At 46.2% G+C, this 25262-nt stretch overlaps 1 protein-coding gene across 1 annotated transcript in view; it reads right to left on the reverse strand.

Moving 5' to 3' along the window:
* Window positions 1–1055: 1055 nt before the first annotated feature.
* The window catches only part of LOC138292940 (intercellular adhesion molecule 5-like), a 191756-nt gene continuing 167549 nt past the window's right edge, over window positions 1056–25262 (reverse strand). The window contains exons 4-5 of the mRNA XM_069231828.1: window positions 12867–13109; window positions 1056–5629 (exon numbers count right to left, since the gene is read on the reverse strand). Of these exons, the coding sequence (XP_069087929.1) occupies window positions 5547–5629; window positions 12867–13109 (326 nt within the window). The 3' untranslated portion in view covers window positions 1056–5546. The remainder of the gene's footprint in view (window positions 5630–12866; window positions 13110–25262) is intronic.

Below are 25262 nucleotides of genomic sequence, written 5' to 3' on the forward strand. Positions count from 1 at the left end.
TAGAGTGGTGTAGTGTGTCATGGAGGGAGTAAAGTGTCATAGGACTCCTGTTGTAGTAACAAGGCTGCTGGATTTTGGGTGGCAGCACCACAGAGTCTGATCCTCCACACTATGTGACAACTGTTGGCCTAACCCTTCTGGCTACCTAGCAGCACCTCACCAGGACCAGAGGTAACAGTGATGTGTGGCAGCCTATTGCATGACACTCAGACTCCTCAGAGAAGTCGTGGTAGGCAGATTGTACCCCTTTCTTCCAGTTATATAAGTCTCATATATGCAAAGGCAAACAGAAGTAGGATTTTGGTTCCATAGGTTTTATTCAAGCAACTGCGTTATATGTAAAGAGGCATGAATTGTGATTGAGGATAATGAAACACAATACTATTACAGCAGTGACCAGGAAAGTGAAACACAGGAAGAGTTCCACCATAATGTCACCATAGTGTATCTAATATCCTTACCTACACTAATAAGTTCCTACATGAGAGCAAATAGCAGTGGTGGCCCTAATCTGCCCATCTACTCCTGGGAACGAAGCTCAATCTCCATACCAGTGTTCAGAAGTAAAGAAGAGGTCTGTTAGTCTACTGGTCCCTCGAAGCAAAAGCACAGAGTTTCAGCAGAAACTGTAAGAAGGTGCAGCTTAAGATGGCAGGCTGGTTGGAACATCCCCTCTGACTTAGTTTGGGCAGCATGTTGTTTTATAACAAAACATGTTGTTCTGGGAACTGCCCTGACGTGATTTGTCTTTTCTGTGTAAAATGGACATTGCCCTCTCTGGACCGACATTACCCAATAAACTATTGTATGCAGTCTTGGAGAAAGCACAAGATGAAATGTCATGCAGAGAAATTAATAAGAAATTCTGCATGGATTGGCAACTGATAAAAATAATAAAACATTGCCACTAAAAATGAAGCCCTTCTAAAATAATAAGAGGAATAAAATAACAAGTGACTAGGTGAGACCCAAGGTAAAATGAGTGTCCATACATAAATGCTGAAATAACCTCATGACGAGCTCTGAGGTCAATGAACAGACAAAAATACATAGTGTCCAGCCTAGTGCTTTTCATTTATGTAAAAAGACAGTACTTTAATCACAGATGATTGAAATTCCATATCTACTGCCACCAACAATAAGTGTCATCATTTCTTTCATATGTAAAATATGCAACTTCAATTCAATGTCTTTCTTCCTTTCTGGAGAAAGTCTCACAGTATGTGCAGAGTCGCATATGCATGTCTAGTCTCTGGTGTCCTGTGCTGCAATTTACATGCTGACTTCTGAAGAAATTTGGGCAGGTCCATTGAAACAGATGGGCTCCCAGACTCACAAACGTGGCTCCTCATGTGTAGGCTGCTATACAGTCTTGTTCAGGAGGATAGCTGCAGAAGTAATTGGTGGAGTGAACCTGCCCAGCAATGTTAGACCTTGGCAGCAGCCTTCCTGGCCAGCTATGGCTCTTGTATCAGAATATCAAAAAATAAGAGGAACAGGGAGTAATAGGGATCCTGCATAAACACTCCCAGTTATCTAGTCAAACATTCACACTCTAGCATTGCAGTACCAGGGTAGGTTCGGCAGCAGTGTCCACTCTGATGTCCAAACTGCACATTCACCAAGATCTTGTAATACCTAAAGGGCCTAATCCTTGTACTGTCTGGGTTGGAGACTTTTAAGACAGTATTTCTGCATAGTGTGAGAGGTGCTCATTTCCCCACATTGTACTGGTGGTTCCTAACCTTGGCCACTTTACTACTATTGAATCTTAGTCTCAACCTGAAATAGATTAGGAATCAACAGGTCTTGATGAATTTCCATAGATCATTTTGGCTTATTCAGCAGCAAGAAACATATTGACCATATATTTGTACTGACCACACCTTGAGATTAGGAAGGAACTAGATTTTTCCTTGTGTTCCATTTTATCTGTATTGCTGAACAAGGACTACCACAAGAATAAAGTAGTGAGGAGGGGGTCCTTAGTTCATTTTAACATTGCCCTCACTTCCACTCCAGTCTAAACCTATAAAATATATTCATAATAGGTTTTCAGTGGCAAACCAAGCAGAAGAACTCCAGCAACGAGACCCCTTTGAGGGGTCCATTGGGTATTGCAGTGCCAGCCCAACAAAAAGCTGTCTGGTGATGAACCATGCCACCAAGTTTGGTGGTTAGGGCTTTTGCTCCAAAATATTAATATTTTCCAGACCTTATCTTTGTAAGGGTACAATAGTTGTGTTTATCCGTGGGTATTAACAGGAACTGCATACTCATGTCTCAGAATGTCATCTACCATCTTCATGGTGAATCTCTTGCGAGGGTGTCTTCTGGAAGTCGTAACCTATGGGCCTTCTTGCCTTGGTGGCAACTCAGATTTTTCTTCACAGCATCAGCATCGGTAGCACTGTGGTTGTGGTAATCTGCTGTGTGACATGAGTAGTTACACAGAAAACTGTGCAGAGTGCTTGGGGGAACCATTTAACAACACGGATCATTCATGGGTTTGTGCACTGAGAAATGAAGCTTTCTCTGGGTAAGTTTTCATACTGGGTACATGGTGGGCTTCTCCTCTCGGACAGTCTGTCATCTTACATGCCCAGGCACCCTCCTCCTCCTCTCTCTAAGAAGGCAGAGAGACTCAAGTGCAGACTTCAGTTGATACCCACTCATTTCTTAGAGACTGGCTGTTAAGCAGGCACCAGCCAGGATCACGCATCAGTCTTTCCAGTACTCTGTGGGGCAATCTTTTCCTCTTTCATGAAGAAGTACTTGAGACTGGAAAAAAGTAGTGTGGTTTGTATCCACTTTTATACATATTTTCCAGACATGTATGTGGATCCACAGATTAAGGCTTCAGAAATGGTTTGAATTGGTTTTGTTTCAAATTCAGTTTTCAGGCTGCTCTCCAGCCATACCCATTGAGTAAAGTGATGGTTCTCACCACTGGTAGTAAAGGAACTCTACCATCTTCCAAATGACAGTGCTCAGGAATAACTCTTCATCTGCCCTTTGTTAACTAGGATCTCATCCTCCTCACTACAGTATCTGGGTCTCCACTCTCTAGCCACAGGAATGCAGGCAATACACTTTCACTGTTTAAAGGAAGCTGTTTTCATCTTGTGCAAAACAGGGGCTCCCTGGCCCCAGAATTCATACATCTACAACACAGAATTTAACCATTGTACGTGTTGCACTCTCACTGCACACACATGCACTCCACATATACATGGGATGGTGGTGCAAAGTTCTGGGTTTCACATATCTGCTGAACTTTATATGGGGGTGGGGGGTCAGTAGACCACGCACTCACTGCCACAGAGAACAATACCTGGCCACCCTATAGATTCACAAAACATGGTATGCTGTCACCACCATATAATGTGATACTCCCAGGAAAGGAGCAGTAGTGCACTACACACTCTGAGGGCACACTTGGTGAACAGATTCTTGACCTCCTGTTAACAGGGACAGACTTAGATGTCTGTGCAAACCCTTGTTAAGTGTGATTGTGGGGCCAGTCAGGATACCAGTTTTGAAGGTTGTTGGGCACTCAGGGCAGGCGCACAGTCTGTTTACTATGCAGGTGACCTTCCTGTCTCAACATAACAGCAAGACACTCCATGCGCCTCTTTCTTCCCACTCACGTTCTCCCTCCTTTCTAACTCCACTTGATTCCTCCTTTGCGCTCATAACACAAAGCTTCCCTTCAACCCCTCCCTCCCCCCATAATTTTGGCTGGGTGAACTGCAGTCCCCAAAGCATCTACATTCAATCTATCCATCTCTCTCTCTTACAAGATGGATCTTACATGTTTGGATGCTTTTTATGTATGGCCAAAAATAAACACAATGCATTTTGAAACATTATCACAAGTCTCACTTATTAGCTCTGGAATGTACTTCAGGGATGTTTCGGTACCTTTGGAAAACAATGAAGGTACAGTCCAGGATGAAATGTTGCAGTAAAGGCATGTGCAAGGATCCTATTTTTGGTGGAAATACCATGGCCCACTCAGAACCTTCCACAGGTCTGGGAAAACTGCATGGGTGCAATAATGCACCTCTGCTTAAGGTGTTCAGCCATTTGGAGATGCCCTAAGAGCAGATGTTTTTCACACTGCTCATGGGGACAGCAGTAACAAGAAAAGTTGATAGGAGGTTGACGTGAAACAGGTGACTGAAAAGCACCAGATTTATTTATATCGGCAGCTGATTGCTGGGCAACATGTGACCATTTAATATGAGCAGAGAAGTGAGGTTGGAGGAATTTATTTTGTGTTGCTTGCCATCCAGCTTTTAAGCTTCTACTAAAATCTAACAAAGAAAACAGTGACAACCAGTGATATGAGAGTAAAATGAGTTCACCAATAATCATTACATCAGGGCCGATTAATGGCTGGGGGGAAATGAAAGTCTTCTGTGTAGGTCCCCAGAGTTCAAACTAAAATCCCTCCCTGGATCTAAATTCCTAACTTCCTGTGAGATCATCAGAAGTGTTTAGTCTCTATCCCTGGAATTGGGTGTGGTCTAGCACCAGTTTTGTCAATTGTAAAACCGAGCAACAAACCTGGCTTTTAATCCCGCCTTCCGCAAATGGATGAGTGGTTTGATGCTGGGTGAATCACCGAATCTTTCTCAACCTCATTTCCTTATTTTACCAAATGAAAAGCACCGGGATATGGTGACGATCACACATTGGTCCTCATTACCAATTCTTGTTTAATTCCAAAGGGCTGGTAACGAAAATTACTGATACTATAATCAGAGTTGCAAGATCTATGGGAATACCACGGGTCCAGCAGCTAAAGCCTCCAAGTGAAGCCCTGGGAAGGAATGAGGAACTGCTGATTCCCCTACTTAGCCCTCATTACTGCGGGATCCTCAGACCGCAACTTGCGATCTCATGTGACTGCGCCAACCCAGAGTTACTGGTACTGCCAGCATTAGTAATAGCGCTACGGTGGGGCATACTTACCGGGTCACACAATGGAGAGCTTCGTAATAAGGCTCTATACGAAGACCTAGCCAGTGGCGTAACATTAGGCCCTGCGGTGCGGGGCGCCTCGAGATCCAGGGAGACCCCTCAGCACAGTTCACTGACCGGGTCTGGGAGGTGAGGGGCTTAATGTACTTTGGAGGGGGCCCCCTCAGGACTCTTTACACCACTGGACCTAGCCCGTTTGCATTTTTTGGTAGAGAGTAGTTTGACTTATCTGTTGTGGCAAACATATTTTTAAAACGTCACACACGTAGAACATATTGCTAAAAGCAAGAAGTAAGCTAATAGGCACACCATCGAGAGAGCAGCGCAAAAGTGACTGTTTTTACAATCTTACAAAATATTTTTTTGTAGTTTCCAAGAGAGGAAGCGGTACCACAGACAGAGTAAAATAGTACATCTAATGCTTGAGTCCTGGAAAGTTCATCTGTTAGAAAATTTCCATGGGCATTTAAGAGTACAAATATCCCACAAATTGATGAAGTTAGGGCTGCACGTGTAGCTGTGGCATCTTCTGTGTCGGGTGACTGCCTTGGAGAGCCCTAAAACATATGGCAGACCAAAACTAACATTGCCGGCAGGAGAGTTCCAGAACTTGCTCGGTTTCTAAGCTTCGAGGGATTTTCTGCAAAGAAAGAAAATACATTGAGTTGCAATTTGGTTTCAGGGTAGTGCCACTCGTTAGAATGTTTTGCTTCTGCCTAATGTGCGGAACATGTTTCCTAGAAAATATAATTTCATAGTCGAATGGTGTTGACTCCATATTTAGGAAGTGCCCAATGCGAAATACCAAGATCAGTTGCTTTAAGAGGGAAGAAAAAGGTGAAGGTTTTGTTTCCTTTGATGCTGTCAATATTTTGACAGCTGGTTATCTTCTTCACTTACTTCTCTATTGAAATGTAATTATAGTTGACACTTTAATCACCACCATTCTATTCGATCTACAGGGAGGCCAAAGATTGGATGAACATCAATTCTGAAAACCTTGATCATCCAGTGATGGTCACTTAAGAAACTCGCTGTGCCTTCAGTCTCAACTACAGACCTCCGTACTGCATCCAGCCACGAACATCCATCCACATCCAGACACCTACAGGCGACCCAGTTGGCAGAATGCCCCATTTAAGACTCCTGTTTCATGAAAACAAAACTACTGGATCACAACATCTGGAAAAATTGAATTGTTGCAAGTGACACCAGACACGAGGTTAGAAGAATAAGGTTTATTCACCAGCAAAAAGTTGTACATCCAACAAGCATGAGAACACCATTCAACTGTCCCCAACTGTCACCCATCCAAAACGTTCCAAGACCCAACGTTTTATGGCGAAACCACAGGGAAAGAGTGAAACCGGGGAAGGAAGAGCGGGTAACTGGAGAAGGAAGAATGATGCACCCTATGTAAAGAAGACACACTAGGTGTATAATTTCATTATGGAATGAAAATATATACCACATCTTCCCGTTCATATAACACAGATTAAACGAAAATGAAGAAATAAAATTGATCATTCCTGAAGAATCCTCCATGAAGGAGTTCGAATACTTGCTGATGACTTTACACTTTGGGCAATAGAAATGCCAGCTAAATCATCAACAGTTTGTGATTCAACAGTTGTTTAAGATTGGTTAGACAAATCAAAGCCGTTCCTATGGGCATAGTATGGATCAGACCTCAGTTCTTATGCATTTATGCAGGAGTTTTGTCATAGGCTCCATTAAAGTCGCAACATTCTGCACTTACCTAGAATAGAATTCACAATGTTCCGGGAAGGACACAACTTCTTCTTATCAGGCAGTTCTGCTTCCTTAATAGCACGTATGAAGGAGTGCTTAGTGGTCATACCATTAGCAGGTATTATATGGTACAAATAATCTATTTGAGAACATTAAAAGTTACATTTTTCTGGTGCAAACACTAGGTCATTTTTTCCCAAAGGGGCACTTATTTCCCTGAGCACAAAATCATGTCCCATCCAATTCTTGGTATAAACTAATAATATATGAACTTGAAAACATTCAATGGTGTCTTCGAGGTCTATGAAATGTGGTATATGGTACTCTGAAACACCAATTAAGTAGATGCCAATCCAAATGGCATCCTTTTGTAACAATCTAGACCAAATGGGGTTATGGAGATAGTCAATGACATTGATTCCTTGAGCCATTTTATCTGGTGATACGCCTGATGGAGGTCAAGAATGAAGAAGACAGTAACACCTTCCAACATAGATATCACTTCATTAATCTTAGGTAAGGAATGTATGTCAGAAATTATGTTTGTGATGAGTGCCCTTAAGTCAGGACATAAATGCAACCGCCATTATTGTTCTTAACTAGTGCAATGGGGGAGATCCAATTAGAGGATTCTACCTCCTCAATTATGTCCTTTCTTTGGGGGGGAAACAAGTAGATCGTGCAGCGCCTTATGGACACTTAATGACACTCCTCTCAATGTTTGTTTAACTGGTACATCCCTTTTGTTCAGTTTATGAACAACATTTCTCATTCTTCCCAAACTATAGTTAAATGCTTTGGGGTACATCCTGAAAATGTAATCTTTATAACTAAGTTCATTTAGGGCTAAAACGGAATTAGGCGGTGATGAATCTAAATCATTTTTCAATAACTGCTGATCCCACCAGCCTAGAACACACACTGGTTGGTGATATATATTTTTAATTTGCCATTCCTTCCCTTGAAACTAACACTTGTAGAAAAATGTTCCAGAAAGTCGGGAAGCCTGTCTTCAAATGACACCACATGGACATCAGGTTCTTCTATCACTTATTTTGTTCCTGAAAATAAGGACTGATATCTGTTTTGTGATAATGGTGAATGCCAGAGTCATCCACAACTTCAAAGTCCTTCCCCATGACTTCCAAAATGCACATCAGGGCTTATCCAGATTGTTTCCTTTCTTTATAGTTTTATCCTGAAGTACAAGCACCATATTGACAGACTTAGTTTCCACCTCATCCGATAACTCACTATTTATAAGAATTACTTCTGAAACATGCACTACTCCAAAACCCACAGGATGTTTGCTCTCCTTTCAAAATTTAGCAAAATGTCCAGTTTTACCATATGAGGTACATCTTCTGCTTAATGCTGGACATCCCATAAAGGGAGGCTAAGAGGAAGGAGCTGGCACAGAGATAACAATTGGTTTTAGAACCCATTCAATTATTTTTCCAATTATCACATTTGGTTAGTTTACTAAGGGTGCATACTTCTCCTTTTTTCTTTTCGTTTCCTCTCTCTGTGTCTTCCTTCACCTATGATATTGACTCTTCAATAGCCTTGGCTGAATTACCCACCATTCCAGACTGGAATTACCCATGACCCACAGTTTCTCTTGAACACGCTTATTACTGGTGTTAACCATATTATGGTCACACAATATTCTGTTGGTAGCATAACCAAAATCAACTGCTGTGGGGAGTCCCCTCAAGGCAGTCATGAACTCATCCAAAGACCCCGCCCCCCCCGGTTCTTTTGCCTGTTTGTATAAAAGTGATATCTTTCAAACATAATGCTTGCAGTATATTTAAAGTATCCTTCCAAACAATTTAACACCTCCTCATATTTGTCATATTCCTCTTTTTCTTCAGTAGCTTCCACCTTGGGAAGAGTTCTAAAAGTCTCTGGTGCTTCTGACCCTGAACGATGAAGGATAATTCCCTTGCAGTGTTCAACTGACAACCTGCCAGCGTCAATGTTACAGTGTAATTCAATAATTCCTCCTTCTTTTTTCTAGGGCTGTGGTGGATAACCTTGGTTCCATAAGAACTTTTGTCTGTGGGTATATGTTTGGGGGGAGGGATGCACCCAAATGGCAGGGTGGCACATGGAGGAGTAATCAGACCAAACCGCATGGGACTGAGGAAGAGAAGAGAAAATAAAAAAAAGAGTCAAATCAGCATCATAGAGTGTTTAATGTGAGTAATTGCAAAGAAGGAGAATGACTCTACAGCAATAACATGTCAGGCCAAGGAAACTGAATAAATATAAAATCCTTAGGCAACCAGTTTACCTTAAATGCCTGCTCCGCAGTGTCACACAAAAGCCAAAGGAGGACAATGGCAATCCAAGATGGTGTCTAGAACCAATATGAGGCTTTTGGGTTGCCACTTTGTTTAAGGAGATAATTCTTGTGTGACAGCGAAGAAAAAGCCCACCCCAAACCCACCTCAATCAACCTACCAGCCATGCTGGGAGAGGTATGTGGGCTTGTTTCAGCTTGCTACATGTCTCGACAGAGCATCAATGTCTCCTCACACTTAGAGGGGATTCACACGAAACATAGATGCTTCATGACCTGAGGACCTTCTGAGGAACAGCACTGAGGCGGCTTCTACACTCTATAATAGTATGTTCTTTTTCAAAGCGGTGTGGGTGCTGCAGGCTGTCATAAGATGGTGCACCACTGGACAAAGGTATGTTTTCCATTGTGATGTTCACACAACAACCCAGTAAAGGGACTACCAGGAACAGATGTGGCTCCTGTCCTCGCTGCCAGGTATCACATGTAGCACCAGACACGAGGTAAGAAAATTAGATTTATTTACCAACAACAAGTTGAGCGTCCAACAGGCATGAGAGCTCCATCCAACTTTCAAACACCCAAATGTTCTGAGCCCTAACATTTTAAAGGGAAAACGTATGAAAAGTAGGGAGTGGGAGGGAACCAGGGAATGGGTGGAAGAAGAATGGTGGGTACAATGTGAAAAAAACAGATTAAAGTGGATGATTTTATCACAGAATGAAAATATATAACAGACATGTCCTTACACGATAGGGTCTCGCAACCCATGGACATTTGTCCTGAAAAACTTCACTCTCTGTTGTTTAAAGTTCTGCCCATTGTAGGAAAGGAAGGTATATGAGTTATTTGGTTCAATGTCAATTAGGGGATGGTCAGAGTGGATAAATAATGAAGAGTGTTTTGTATTGGCATTTGTTTATAAATTGGGATTTTAGCTTTCAAGAATATGCTGAAACACCGACTGCATTATTGCATATTAGCCATTATAACAGAAAAAACAAGCTCGAACCCTTCTCGTTAGAAAAGTGCTTTTGCATCATCCATGAAATTAATGGGCATCATGTATACAGCCGTGTAACTGATACTGGTAAGATTAAGGACATAAATATAGTAAAAGGACGCTGGGTATTTTAGGCTTCGACCCTTTAGTGCCAAATTGGGAGAAGATGAGATGAAAAAGCAAGAGGTGAAAACTAGAGAATGTGCAAGCTTCTGCTCTCAGTTTCCTGCTTCAGCGATTGATTTCGGAGGCAGCTGTGTATTTGCCGGTGTGCGTTTGTCCTGCTGAGGAGCCGAAGCAGACTGATGCAGGCAGCTGAAGATGTTGGGGGAACAAATCTCAAATGTGTGCATGTGGATTAGTGTGTGAACGTGTGTTTGTGAAAACCTTTGTGTTTATGCCTATGTATGTGTAACAGTGAGTGATGGGCAGTGAGTGTGTATAAGTTAGAGTTATTGCCAGGGAATGTGATCGAGTGAGAATGAGTAGGTCAGAGTGAGAATTAGTGAGATTTTGAAAGTAAGTGTGTGCAAGTAAAAGTGAGTGAGAGTGACAGTGCTAGGGAAATGAATGAGTGTGAAACTGAGGGTGCGTAAATGAGAATGAGTGTAAGTGGATTTAAGGGAGCAAAAGTCAGAGTGTGTGTGTTAGGAAGTGTGTGTGAGTGAGAATATGCATATGAGTTAGAGTGTGAGTGACAGTGGGGGTGAAACAGGTTGAGATTGAGTGAGTGGAAATAAGTTAGACTTGGGGAGAAGAGTGGGATTGTGGTTGAAAATCAGATTTCAATTGACGTCAGTCAGAGTGAATGAGTGTGTGAGTGTAAGTGAGCATGAGTCAGAATGTGAGCACGAGTGTGTGAGACACCGACAGCAAAAGCCTGGTCAATAGCTATGAAATAAGTCCAAGGTATGAGTGTCACCGAGAAGAGAACAAGGGCATGCTCACAGGAGAATAGGCTTGTTATATTGGGAACCGCACAGTGGGTTGTCTGTAGAGTGACAGTAGCAGACTGATATGGACTCTATAGAGGTGATAACCGGAAACTTTGAGGTGTCCTTGACTCCTATGAGTACTCTGACCTTTTTCTGGTAAGGAAGGCTTACAGACTTCTGTCTAGGACAGTTACTGCCTATTCCACTCTTGAGGCATGCAAGCAATCAGCAACCCTAAAAATAAGCATTAGAAAAAACACAATAAAGACTTAACTTTTCAATGAATTGGCCTTAACAATGCTATTTACCTACCCTGAATAGCATCAGCAAAATATGCTTTCAGCTAATGCTGTACATCTTCGGCAAAAGAAAGAAAAAACAGTGTAATGGCTTGCATGCATCATAATGTTACAGCAGCACACAATGTGATGATGTATGCCTGTGTATGCGTCACCAAGCACGGAAGTACAAAAGGCATGAAAAAGATGCCATTTCGTTTATTGTTTTTTATTTACCACTTCAAGATGCCAATATTGGAGTGATAAAGACAAATCTGTCATTATTATAATTATTTTTTAAACGAGCAGTCTGGCCCTCCAAAAATAAATTATAAATAAACAGTTTTTTAGAGAACGTGACCGGAGGAGTGGGGAAGCAATGGAAATGCTTGATGTATGGGTGAGGAAGAAATACATTTAAGCACCCAGGGATGGATGGGGGAAGCAATGGATGATTTGGGGTGGAAGTAGGAGTGAGCAACATGGAGCACGTTGGGGAGTCTGGTACAACAGAGTGCAACATGGAGTACGGGGGAGAGACGTACATAAGTGGGGACGGCTGGAAAACACACGCACTCTAATTTAGTGCTTCACACAAAAGTAAAGAAAAAGGGTATTGCTTAAAAAGCAAGCAATGGAAGCAGCAATGTTAGCCAGTAAAAAAGATTGTAAAGAGGCAGTTCTCCATGGAAGGGACAAACAAAAGATTGACAATCTAGGACACCAATAAGAAGCAGGCAAATGAGTGACAAGGAAAGGCAACCAATAGAAACAATGGACGGGCTCCAAGCACCTGTATGTTCTTGGTATAACACAGCATGTTTCCCCCAAAAGTAGGCTTGGCCTATTTAGTAGGAGTGTTATGTTGAGATGACATGGGTATGAGGACTGCTGTGGGGCTTGGGTCTTTTAGAAATGTCCTGTGCACCACTGCCATTCATGTAAATCAGAATTGTATCATATGATTTTTCCTTTTCAGCACGCTGCAAATGAAGTTATAATTTTTTGATGTCATGTTTTGGTGAACGGTGCAGTATTTTGTGTATTATGATGTGTATTTTGTGGTAAGGCATTTTACTAAGTTGTGGTAATCTGTGACATATTATCTGACTTGATGGGATATGGATTTACATGACTGATTCCATGTAGACCATTGTAGTACCGTATTTTAAGTTGTATATAGTGTGATGTATAGGGTTGTGAAACTTTTCTTACTGACAATGGTTGAACTGTATTTGACAGTTTGTTAGATATTGAGAATGGTGTTGAGTACATTGATGCCATGAATCCCAGTAATGAGTTGTATGGTGTGGATGTACTTTGTGGTGTGTAGTGGATGACTTCTGAGAACAAAGCATCAATGTTTGGGAGGCCAATAGAGTTGGGCATAGAGAACTGAATGGGAAAGAGTATTATCCTTAATGGGAAGAAGACTGAAAATAAAGATTCTTACTGAGACAAGAGGTTAGTAAAGGAAAATTAAAAGGGGGGTACTAGGTCTGAGCTGAAATTCCAGGAATCGCAAAGCAATATATCTATTGGAAAAAATAGTACAAAAGCAAACAAGTTTAAACAGATATTGAAAAAATAACGTATTTTACCTTGAACTGAGACGAAAATAGTTTTCACTGCATTGTCAAGATTGTTGTTAGCTCGGCATTTGTATTGGCCAGAATGATGTGCTGCGACTTCAGACATTATTCCTTTTGGGAATGTCAGTTTGTCATTGGAACAACTGACATTAGGGGTAGGGTTTCCGACAGCATTACACAAAACCACGTTTACTTCCCCTTCGCTTAGTGTTCTATTAGCCGGGCAGCTGTCATCCGTGAAGTCTGGTGCAACTGCAAGGAAAAGTTAGAACACAATATATTGAGATGATAAGACCTTTGACCCTGCACCATAACATGACATCACAGTACCTAACTTGACATCGCCTTTGGCTTTTGTGAAACTGAAGAAGATAAGTGGATTAAAAAATACTATGACAATACAGATCCGCCACCAGACTGTGGCACTCATTACGACCATGGCGGTCTTAAGACCGCCAGAGTCACGGTGGCAGTCGGACAGCTGCCAATGTAGCAGTCTGACTGCCACATTATGACCGTGGCGATAGCGCCGCAGTCGGACGACCAGCACTGCCAGTTTTCCTCCACAGGAGGGTCTGGCGCTCCTAATCCGCAAGCAACGCCAACCTGGGGATTACGACCCCCCCCTATCTGCCAGTGGTTACATGACGGTAACTCCGCCTGGTAAATGGTGGTAGAGACAGGGTGCCCCAGGGGGGTCCCTGCACTGCCCATGCACTTGGCATGGGCAATGCAGTGCCCCCCCTGGCCAGCCCCGTTACAAAGTTCACTGTCTGCTTTGTACACAGTGAACTTTGCGACAGATGCTGGTGCACCATACGCACTACAGCATTGCCGCCGGCTCTATTACGAGCTGGCGACAATGCTGTAGGCCATTTACCGCTGGGCCAGTGGGCGGAAACTCTGTTTCTGCCCACTGACCCATCAGGAACCTTGTAATGGGGCTGGCGGGGAGGCAGCCGCACTGGTGACAACCTCCCGGTCGGAACTTCGTCGGATGTGCTTTTCAGTCCACCAAAGTCATAATGACCGTGTGTGTGTGTGTGTGTGTGTGTGTGTGTGTATATATATATACACATATATATATATAACAATTGCAGTCAACACTATGTAGTTATACATGAGCAGAGTATCCATAGGAGGAACATTTTGTTTTGCTAATAATTTTGCCAATATTTGACAAATATATATATATATTTTTTAAAAGACTGTTCAGCTCAGCTTAGGGTGACCAGAAGTTCCAGATTTCCCTGGACACTCCTGGTTTATAGAGAACTGTCCCAGCACTTTACTTAATTTTAAATACATAGAGTTGTAACATATGCTGGGCGCCTCCAAAGAATGAAATAACTCACCTAAGTTATCTTTTTGTTTCAGGCAACACAGGAATAGGTCAGCTGCATGCACCCAGTAGCGAGGAGGCAGGGTGGGAAGGAGGGCAGAGGTGCTCAAGTGGAAAGTCCTGCCATAGCTAATCAGTTACAAAGCCTTGTAAATGTGTGCCTATATATATATATATATATTCACTGAAAAAACCAAAGGTTACATGGACGTTATAGTTGGGGTTCTGAATGTACTCCTACAAAACCGTAGAAATTCACCAGTTATAGTTACCTGAGCTAACTATAACTTGAGCTCCCGTAATGCACTGCTTATGACCTCACTTATTAGATCACTCATGACATAGTCACTGACATCACTAACAACTCATATGACATCACTGGTGACATCATCCACACAGTCAGACACCCACTCATTTGCTGACACAAACTCTTGCATACCCATACACACACATCTACTCACATACTTATTCAGATGCATAAAAGTAGTGATACACAGATATTCAGTCAAAGAGCCACTGACACAACCACTCACTCACCCATACACTACTAACTGAGGTATTGACAGACTCATACACTTACACACCCACTCATACACCCACTGACACACTCATTCATACACCAATACAATAACTCACGCATCCCATTAATAGATCACTCATTCACTGACACATCCAGTCAATCCGATGTAGAAGCACTGACACACCCACACAGTCACCATACAGTCACTGACAGTCACTGGCTCATCAGTACCGTCACTTACATATGCAATCACTCAACTATACAACTATTCACACACCAACTCACTCACATGAATAGGCACTCACATACCCACTCAGTCACCTATGCAGCCACTCACTAGTCTATTTAAAAACTGACACACCTACTCAGTTTAGGATACAGCCACTCACACACCAACTGGCTCTCCCATACAGTCACAGACACAGCCACTCAGTTATACCTATAGCCATTCAGACACTGAGTCACCCATACAGTAACTGACTCACCAAGTCACTCACCAATACAGTGACACCCATTTACCTACTCAGACAAGCACTCTGACACCGACTATATCACATACACAATCACCCACATACCCACTCACTAAATGAAATGCAGCTGCTCATGCAGTCACTTGCTTACCCATACAGCAACTTACACAGCCATCCAGTCTCCCATACAGCAAATGATTCAACCACACATTCATCCATAGACCCACTCACACACCCATTTGCACATCGATACAACCACTTACACGCACTGGATGATGTCATCGGTGATGTCATATGCGATATCAGTGATGTCATCAGTGATGTCACTGACCATGTCAGGAGTGATGTAATATGTGAGGTCATAAGCAGTGCATTACGGGAGCGCAAGTTATAGTTAGCTCAGGTAACTATAACTGCTGAATTTCTACGGTTTTGTGCAAGTAAATTCAGAACCTAATTATAATGTCCATGTAACCTGTATTTTTTTCAGTGAATTTTGAAGGTTTAAAAAAAAATGCTATTTCCTAACTATAGCGTCTCTGTATTCTTTGCTTTTTTTCTGTGAATTTCTAAGGTCTTTTTAATTCTATTTACTAACTATAATGTCCCTGTAACCTTTGGTTGTTTCAGTGAAATTCTAAGGTTTTTTTAAATTCTGTTTCCTAACTTTAATGTCCCTTTAGCCTTTTGTATTTTTTATGGAACTTCTAAGGTTTTGTTTGTGTATTTTAAAACTATACCTTGTGTATCATGTTTGGGATTTTTAGGTAATTTTATATTTTTTCTCATACATACTTAGATATGAACCCCAAAAAAACACATCCATATAAACACCTTTTTTTTATTTTTTAAAACACAACACCAAATCATAACATTAAATAATCATTAGGAATCATTACTGCCTCTTTATATATGGTAAAACAAAGTCACATTCTAGTCTTTTTTTTCTATTCCCTTCCCCCTCATGCTCCTCTAGCTCTGTTACTATAGTTATACAATCTGCAACATTCTGCTGCACCAGGTCACAAGTTCATTACAGTTTGTGACTAGAGCATGCATAGTTTCAAGTCACATTTAGCAGGTGTGGTTGAATCTTTCAGAGTAAACATATCACAGCTATTTTTTTACTGTTTCCAATTATTCTAAACCCAATCCAACATATTCTTACAATGCACATAACCTCACTACCAGCCTTCACCGAAAACAATATCTACAACAGCCAATGGAATCACTTCTTCCAGACTGTACCTACTTCTCTCCATTTCAACTGGTTTTCATTTCATACCAGCCTCATTTAGCTGCAGCCATCTCCTGCATGCTTTTCCAGAGTACAGCTTTGTGTTTTGGGCCAGAGAAAGTGAAAAAAGAATTGGTATTGACAGGGACCTAGGTTTGTCTAATGCGAATGTTACTTGGATTGGCCAGAGAGGGTTAAAGTGGCATCAATTACTTCCTATAGTTGAAACTATAAGGGATTGCCAACATCCAGACCTTATGATTGTACACTGTGGTGGCAGTGACCTAGGTGTAGTCACAGGAGTTGGTTTGGAAATCCTAATGAAAGGAACCCTTTGAAAATTAAAGACACTCTTCCCACACACTGCCTTGGTTTTTTTCAGACATTAGCCAAAGTCATAAGTGGAACTGATCAACTCAGTTCTGCCCACAAATAGGGAAATCCAGGAAACATGTCAATAAAACTGTTTCTGTATCCCTCAGGGACCATAACATGATTTCTATATACCACAACAACCTACGATTTGATATGGAGGGAATATACAGAAATGATGAAGTTCACCTAACAGAGAAAGGCAATGAACGTTTCCTGCATAACTTGAGAGACTGTATCCTCTCTCATGTGTAGTAATCACCTACACATCGTAAACACAAAGGCTCTTTTCAGAGTCAACCTATTACCCATATATAATTTCTATTTATATGCTACTTTTTCTTTTCCAAATCTCTCTTGGATCTGCAAATGGCTCCATGGATTTCGTAAAAGGAAAAAAAATTTGGGGGGATGCGAAGGTTGGTGTGAGAGTGTTTTCTGAGTGTGAGAGTGAGTGTCAGAGTGTGTCTCTGGGTTTGACACTAAGGGGGTTATTACAACATTGGCGGTAAAAGGCGCCTACTGCCGTGCAGAAGACCGTCAATACACCGCGGCCGCGGCGGTAGTCCGCCACAGCTATTATGACACACATCTCGGAATCCGCCGAAATTCAGACACCCACACAACTCCGCCACACCAAAGGTCAGTGTTAAAGTGGCGAAAACAAAACCTCCACGGCAACAGAAACACGCCCATGCTATTACGACACACGAATCCACACGGCGGTCTTTCAACCGCGGTATTCCATTGGAGGTATACACCGCCGCGCTCAAAATACACACACATCTCCAAAACACCGCCACATTGGACAATTCCAAATACACACACCTGATACACATACAAACACCACTCCCACACACCCAACACAATATAAAACACACACCCACATCACCCACAAACCCCTACGACCACAATTCACGGATGAAGGCCAGAGAGACAGCACAGCCAAGACAACACCACCATACAGAGGCACACAACACCATCACCCACACAACATCCATGCACAAAACACCACACACCACTACACATCACCACACACATCAACACTCACACCGCCCCACACATCCACACACACCACCCCATGTCACGCCAAAGACACCCCCGCTTCTCCGAGGAGGAGCTCAGGGTCATGGTAGAGGAAATCTTACAGGTAGAGCCACAGCTATTTGGCTCACAGGTACAGCACACCTCCATAGCCAGGAAGATGGAGCTATGGCGCAGAATCGTGGACAGGGTCAACGCTGTGGGACAGCACCCAAGAAATAGGGAGGAAATCAGGAAGAGGTGGAACGACCTACGGGGGAAGGTGCATTTAACGGTCTCCAGGCACAACATCGCGGTTCAGCGGACTGGCGGCGGACCCCCACCTCCTCCCCCACAACTAACAACATGGGAGGAGCAAGTCTTGACCATCATGCATCCAGAGGGCCTCGGAGGAGTCGGTGGAGGATGGGACACTGGTAAGTCAAATCTTAACTATCATATCCCCCACCCTACCTGCATGCTATCACACACCCCCACCCTCACACCCTCCCCTATCACCCCAAATACTCACTAATGTACTAATAACACAAACCACCCATCCCAACACCAAGCCCTGCATGACACAACTAAGCATGGACACCCCTCACTAAAGCATGCCCACTGCACATACCCAGAACAACCCCCTAACCATCATCACACAAGCCCCCACACAGGAATGCCTGCACTGGGGTACACAGACACCCACCCATTGCACACCATCACACACACAAATGCATTAATCATGCTCTTATGCCCCTGCAGGAACCCGAAGGACCGTCACCACACCAGAGGGTCCAGACAACACCACTCCACCCCAGAAGAGGCCCACAGTGACGATAGCAGCTCTGCCCTACTGGATCCTGATGACCAGGCCGGACCATCGTGGGCCTCGGGACAGTCGGTTCCCCTTGCACAGGCACAGCCCAACACTGACCTTCCACCCTCTGGTAACACCAGCACAGCACCCACCCAGCGGGCCCAAATCTCCGTACCCAGGACAGGTCAATCAGCAGTGTGTCCACCACTACAGGGAACCCAGGGTAACCCACCACCCCAACAACAACAGGGACCTGGGGGCAGTGGTAGTGGGCACACGGTCCAGGGGACGGAGGCATAGGAACACCGGGGAACTGGGAGGGCTGCTGTGCGACAGGGGGCGGACAGGCCAAGGGAACCCACTCTCCACGAGGCCCTCACCTCCATCATGGGAGCATACCACCACTCCCAGGAGACTATGGCAACGGTCCTGGTAAAGTTTCAGGAGACCCTACGCCTGCAGGAGGACCAGTATTTGGGGTTCAGGGAGGAGCTCAGGACCATCCGCTCCACCCTGGGCACCATCGTAGGGGTGCTGAAGGACATACAGCAGGCCCTGAGGGACACCGTGGCACTCCAAGGGGCCCCTGACACTAGCCAGGATGATGAACTGCCCACCACCTCCGCCGGCGCTAGTGGACAGATCGCCCGGCCACAGGACCAACACACCAGCACCCCACCCCCTGCAGACGGACAACCACCACGCAAGCGGTCCCTGAGAGCCAGGAACAGGACAGAGCAAGATGGCAAGACCCACGCCAGGAAATGAGACCACCCTGATTGTCCCCCCCACTGACCCACTTTGTTACCCTGTCCATACTTGAACTGCCCCAGCTCCACTTCCTATGCCCAGATGGGCAGTGCACCTGTGAGACTAATAGACTGGACTCTGCCATGGACATTCCTCCGCCATCACCCATCCTCATTTTACAACCCCCTCCCATTTCTGAGCACTTCAATAAACACCCTTGAACCACAAAACAATCTGGAGTCAGTCTGTGATTTTGTAAATATGTATTATCAATGACAGTGTCATAATGCGTTTCCCATTGTAAAGCCAACATACCCATGTCACACATCACAAGTCCTTGAAGGATGCAAGCAGATGACACACGTTGGTAACCACACCTGTGAAACCGTAATTGAAAGGTACAACTCAGTGACCAAATACTGGTATGAAATGACAGACAGGATAGAGGTAGTGAAAGTTAATGTAATGGTAAAATGAAAATGTTCACACCTGTGTCTCACTGGAAATATTGCTGTATGACTGACTCCCTGTTGTCGTTGTCTTCTTCCTCAGCTTCCTCCTCATCACTGTCCACAGGCTCCACAGCTGCCACAACACCGTCATCTGGACCATCCTCCTGCAGAAATGGCACCTGGCGTCGCAATGCAAGATTGTGAAGCATCGAGCAGGCGATGATGATCTCGCACACCTTCTTCAGTGAGTAGAATAGGGAACCACCTGTCATATGGAGGCACCTGAACCTGGCCTTCAGGAGGCCGAAGGTGCGTTCGATCACCCTCCTAGTCCGCCCATGGGCCTCCTTGTACCGTTCCTCTGCCCTGGTCCTGGGATTCCTCACTGGGGTCAATAGCCAGGACAGGTTGGGGTAACCAGAGTCCCCCAATAGCCATACACAGTGCCTCTGGAGTTGAGCCATCATATCAGGGATGCTGCTATTCCGCAGGATGTACGCGTAATGCCTGAGCCAGGGAACATAGCATTAACCTGGGAGATGTACTGGTCTGCCAAATAGACCATCTGAACATTCATGGAATGATAACTCTTCCTGTTTCTGTACACCTGTTCACTCCTGTGGGGGGGGACCAGAGCTACATGGGCCCATCAATGGCACCTATGACGTTGGGGATATGTCCAAGGGCATAGAAGTCACCTTTAACTGTAGGCAAATCTTCCACCTCAGGGAAAATTATGTATCTCCTTACGTGTTTTAGCAGGGGAGACAACACTCTGGACAAAACGTTGGAAAACATAGGCTGGGACATCCCTGATGCCATGGCCACTGTTGTCTGAAATGACCCACTTGCAAGGAAATGGAGCACTGACAGCACCTGCACGTCAGGGGGGATTCCAGTGGGATGGCGGATTGGTGACATCAGGTCTGGCTCCAACTGGGTACATAGTTCCTGGATTGTGGCACGGTCAAACCTGTAGGTGACCATTACATGTCGCTCTTCCATTGTCAACAGGTCCACCAGCGGTCGGTACACCGGAGGATTCCGCTATCACCTCACATGTCCCAGCTGACGGCTCCTACGAAGGACAACAGCGACGAATCAGTCAATTTTCCTCCAGGTATATACCCACAGTTACACAGAAATCTACACCAATCACAAAACCCTTCCTGTATGTGTTTTGAGTGTAGGCCTAGCTATGTGTGACGCAGAGGTAAATGAAGCCATGTGGGCCCCTGAAATGGCGGCTGCCTGACCTCTAAACTGGGACAATGGGATTGTGGGGTAACTGCGCTGGCGTTACACACAGTCACGGTAGGCGGTCGTAGACCGTGGCGCAATGCTGCATTGGTTAACATTGGACCCTATGGGTCCCAGGAGCCAATGAACAGGTGCGCCGGCGGTGATGATGCGCACCGCCACGGACGTCACCGCCACGGACATCACCGCCATTTTCTATCTGTTCAATCACTAGATACCTGACTGTCGACAGGAGAGGACCTACACTGCAAGTGCTGCTGTGACCTCAGTCTGGAAGCGACGATGGCTGCTGCGTCTGGGGAAAGGGCCCCTGCCTTCACTGCTCAGAGTTGGAGAAACTGGTAGACGGGGTCCTCCTCCAGTACACGCTACTCTACGGTCCTCCAGACCAACAGGTTAGTACACAGGGAGCACGTTGTATGGGCTAGGCCTGGGTGGAGAGGGCTGGTTGTGAGAGGGAAGGGGGTAGAGTTCATAGAACATGAATGCATGTGAATGAATGGGCCACATGGCCAGAGTAGGGAGGGGGCCCACTCACATCGACGGTGCAGTTGGTAATGACTGTTCCTCTTCCCTTATACATGTCATGTAGGTCAGCGCCCACCAGAAGAGGGACATTTGGCGTGCCATCGCCAAGGAGGCCCGGACCCTGGGGGCCCACCAGAGACGGGGCACCCACTGCCAGAAAAGATGGGAGGACATTCGCCGCTGCAGCAAGAAGACGGCGGAGGCTCAGCTGGGGATGGCCTCCCAACGTGGGAGGGGTGCCCGTCGCACCATGACACCCCTGATGTTCCGGATCCTGGCAGTGGCCTACCCGGAGTTGGATGGGGCGCTTGAGGGCATCACAGCAGACACAAGGGGGTGAGTACAACCTCATTCTGCGGACTTTGCGCGCAGTAGAGGGGTCTGGGTGGGGGAGGAGGCCAGTGGGTGTACCTAGGCCAGCCAGAAACACGAAGACTAGGCCCCTCTGTAATGCAGCCCATGTGGCACTCTACCCCACCTCAGTAGAGTGCCAAGTCGAGGTATAGTTGCCCCTGTGGCATCCATGTGTGCAGATGTCCACCATAGCCATGTAGGCCATATCCCAGAAATTGCATATGCAGAGGGCAGGAGCACGGCGTAATGCAGGGGGCTGCTTTGTCTGTCTTGTCCGCCAACGGTAGCGGTATGCCATGCACTCAACCTGTTCTTCTTCTGTCTCCTCCCCCCCCCGTTTTTTGCTCTCCCTGTTCTTTTGTACATCAGAATCATCAGGCGGAGGTACTGTGGCACTGGAGCACAAAGGGTGCTGCATCCCACATGGCCATGGAGGGCCACACCACAGACTCTGAATACACCAGTGGGATGGAGGGCGAGGGGAGCTTCACGTCGGCCACAGGATCACCAACCAGCGACACGGACTCGTCCGCCGATGGGGGCTCCCTTGTGGTGGCGGCACCATCTGTGCGCCCCACTTCTACAGGTACAGCCGCCACCTCCCCTACCAGCACCGCCCTCCCAGCAGCCCCTCAGCGTTCGCCCCGTGCCAGCTCACCCAGGAGGGTGGGCATCACCTTCGCCCCAGGCACCTCAGGCCCTGCCCCAATCACCCCTGCTGCCCTCAGTGAGGAGGCCATTGACCTCCTCAGGTCACTCACTGTTGGGCAGTCTACCATTGTGAATGCCATCCAGGGTGTAGAACGAGAGTTGCAACACGGTAATGCATTCCTGGAGGGCATTCATTCTGGTCAGGCTGCCCTTCAGTGAACCCTGCAATCTCTGGCCTCAGCACTGATGGCAGCCATTGTCCCTGTGTCTAGCCTCCCCCCTCCAACTTCCTCCCCCCAGACCCAGTCCCCTGTACCCCAGCCTATCCCAAGCACACCATCAGACCACCATGCACACACCTCAACAGACAAAAGTAGCTCAGGCAAACATAAGCACCACACAACCCACAGGCACTTACGCAAGCCTCACCCACATGCAAAGACTGCAACATCCACTGTGTCCCCCTCCTCCTCTTCTCCCTCCTCCCTCCCAGTCTCGTCTACACACACACCTGCATGCACCACATCTACAGGCACCATGAATCGCACCAGGACACCCAGCACCACAAGCCGCTCACCTGCACTCACCACCTCCACTGCCATTTACACGTCCCCCTGTGTCCTCTCCCAGTGTGTCTGTGACGCCCCCTCCCAAAGTACACAAACGCCGGCAATCACACACCCAACATCCATCCACCTCACGACAGCCTCCAGCACCTGCACCCAAATCACCTAAAGTGACACCTCCTACAACCACCTCCTCTTCCTCCACTCCCAGACCCCCTCCAACTACCCATCCCAGTGTTCGTCAGAAACTGTCCCTCTATAAAGCTGACCTTTTTGCCCCCACCCCCCCTCCAATTCATCAGTCCCGTCGTAGCGCCTCAGCCAAAAAGCCTCCAATACCAGTGGTGCCTGTTCAAGGTATGTGGAGTGCACCGGCCACCAGGGCAGGCAGTGTGACCCGGAGCCAAGGCACTGGCAGCCAACCCCCTGTAAAGGCTCTGAAATTGGAGAGGGGACGATGGGACCGTGTGAAGACTCCTGGTGGGAAAACAATTCACATGGGTTCCAAGGGGATTGGAGAGTCAGCTGTGACTCCACCAAAGGTGGGGAAGGGCCAGAGGAAGTCTGCCCAGCCTGTTGTGAGTATCACGGCGGAGAAGGGCGGCATCATTCCCGGCGGTCGAGACGCCACCGCCAGCACCGTCGTCACTGGTCAGGAGACCACCGCCGGAGTCATAGCCCAGGAGGGCCCAAGTATCGTCACTGGTCAGGAGACCACCGCCGGAGTCATAGCCCAGGAGGGCCCAAGTATCGTCACTGGTCAGGAGACCACCGCCGGAGTCTTGGCCCAGGAGGGCCCAAGTATCGTCACTGGTCAGAAGACCACCGCCATAGCCCAGGAGGGCCCAAGTATCGTCACTGGTCAGGAGACCACCGCCGGAGTCATAGCCCAGGAGGGCCCAAGTATCGTCACTGGTCAGGAGAGCACCGCCGAAGTCAGTGCCCAGGAGGGCCCGGCTGCCACAGCCCAGGTGGGCTATGAGGGAACGTCATGCCACACACCAGTGTCCGTTCCAGAACTGCCATGGCAAAGCACCGCTGAACAGGCCAGAACCGCCATGGCAAAGCACCGCTGAACAGGCCAGAGACCGCCATGGCAAAGCACAGCTGAACAGGGCAAGCACCGCCATGGCAAAGCACAGCTGAACAGGGCAAGCACCGCCATGGCAAAGCACAGCTGAACAGGGCAAGCACCGCCATAGCAAAGCACCGCTGAACAGGGCAAAGACCGCCATGGTGAAGACCGCTGAACAGGCCTGAGCCCGCCATGGCACAGCACCACTGAACAGGGCATGCACCGGGTAAGAATGAAAAGACCGCCACATTATGCATCCTTATCCCATGTGCAGCTGGGACAGTGACGGGACAGGAACTTTCACGGGGAGACTAATCCAGTCTGGGCACCAGTCCCCCTCATGAGCCACTGGTGGCTGTTATCTACTTGTGAAATTGTGGCTTTGCACTCCCCAGGATGGCACAGTGGGCAACCCACCCACTGTAGAGACTTGAGAGACTGTGGCTTTGCACTCCCCAGGATGGCACAGTGGGCAAGCCACCCACTGTAGAGACTTGAGAGACTGTGGCTTTGCACTCCCCAGGATGGCACAATGGGCATGGAGCCCCGTCGTGGATCTGGCTTTGCAGTCATCCGGCTGAGGTGCCCCCCCTTCCCTTCCCCCTGAGGTGCCTGTAGTATTTCTATCTGATGCCCCGGCAGTGTTCTCTCCGATTGTGGTCAGGTATCTTTTGTGGGCCTCGCCCATGCATTTTTGGACTAGTGGTACACGGACATTGCTATGTGCATATCTGCACTACTTCTCGTAATGTATATATTTCTGCCTGATTTTCGTATATAGCTGTATATTTTTGACAGACATGTATATTGATACATTACAATGTTTGAACTGATTTCGCTTTGTCTTTGCATTCTTCCGGGGGGATTGTGGGTTGTTACTGTGATTTGTGTGGATGCATTGGTGTGTATGTTCTAATATGCGAGGGTGGGGGTGTTTCGTGGGTGTCCCCCTAACTTTTGCCTCCCCCATGTCGTAGGTGCAGTGCTC

This window comes from Pleurodeles waltl, chromosome 4_2 (assembly GCF_031143425.1).
Source record: "Pleurodeles waltl isolate 20211129_DDA chromosome 4_2, aPleWal1.hap1.20221129, whole genome shotgun sequence".
NCBI classification, from domain to species: Eukaryota; Metazoa; Chordata; class Amphibia; order Caudata; family Salamandridae; genus Pleurodeles; species Pleurodeles waltl.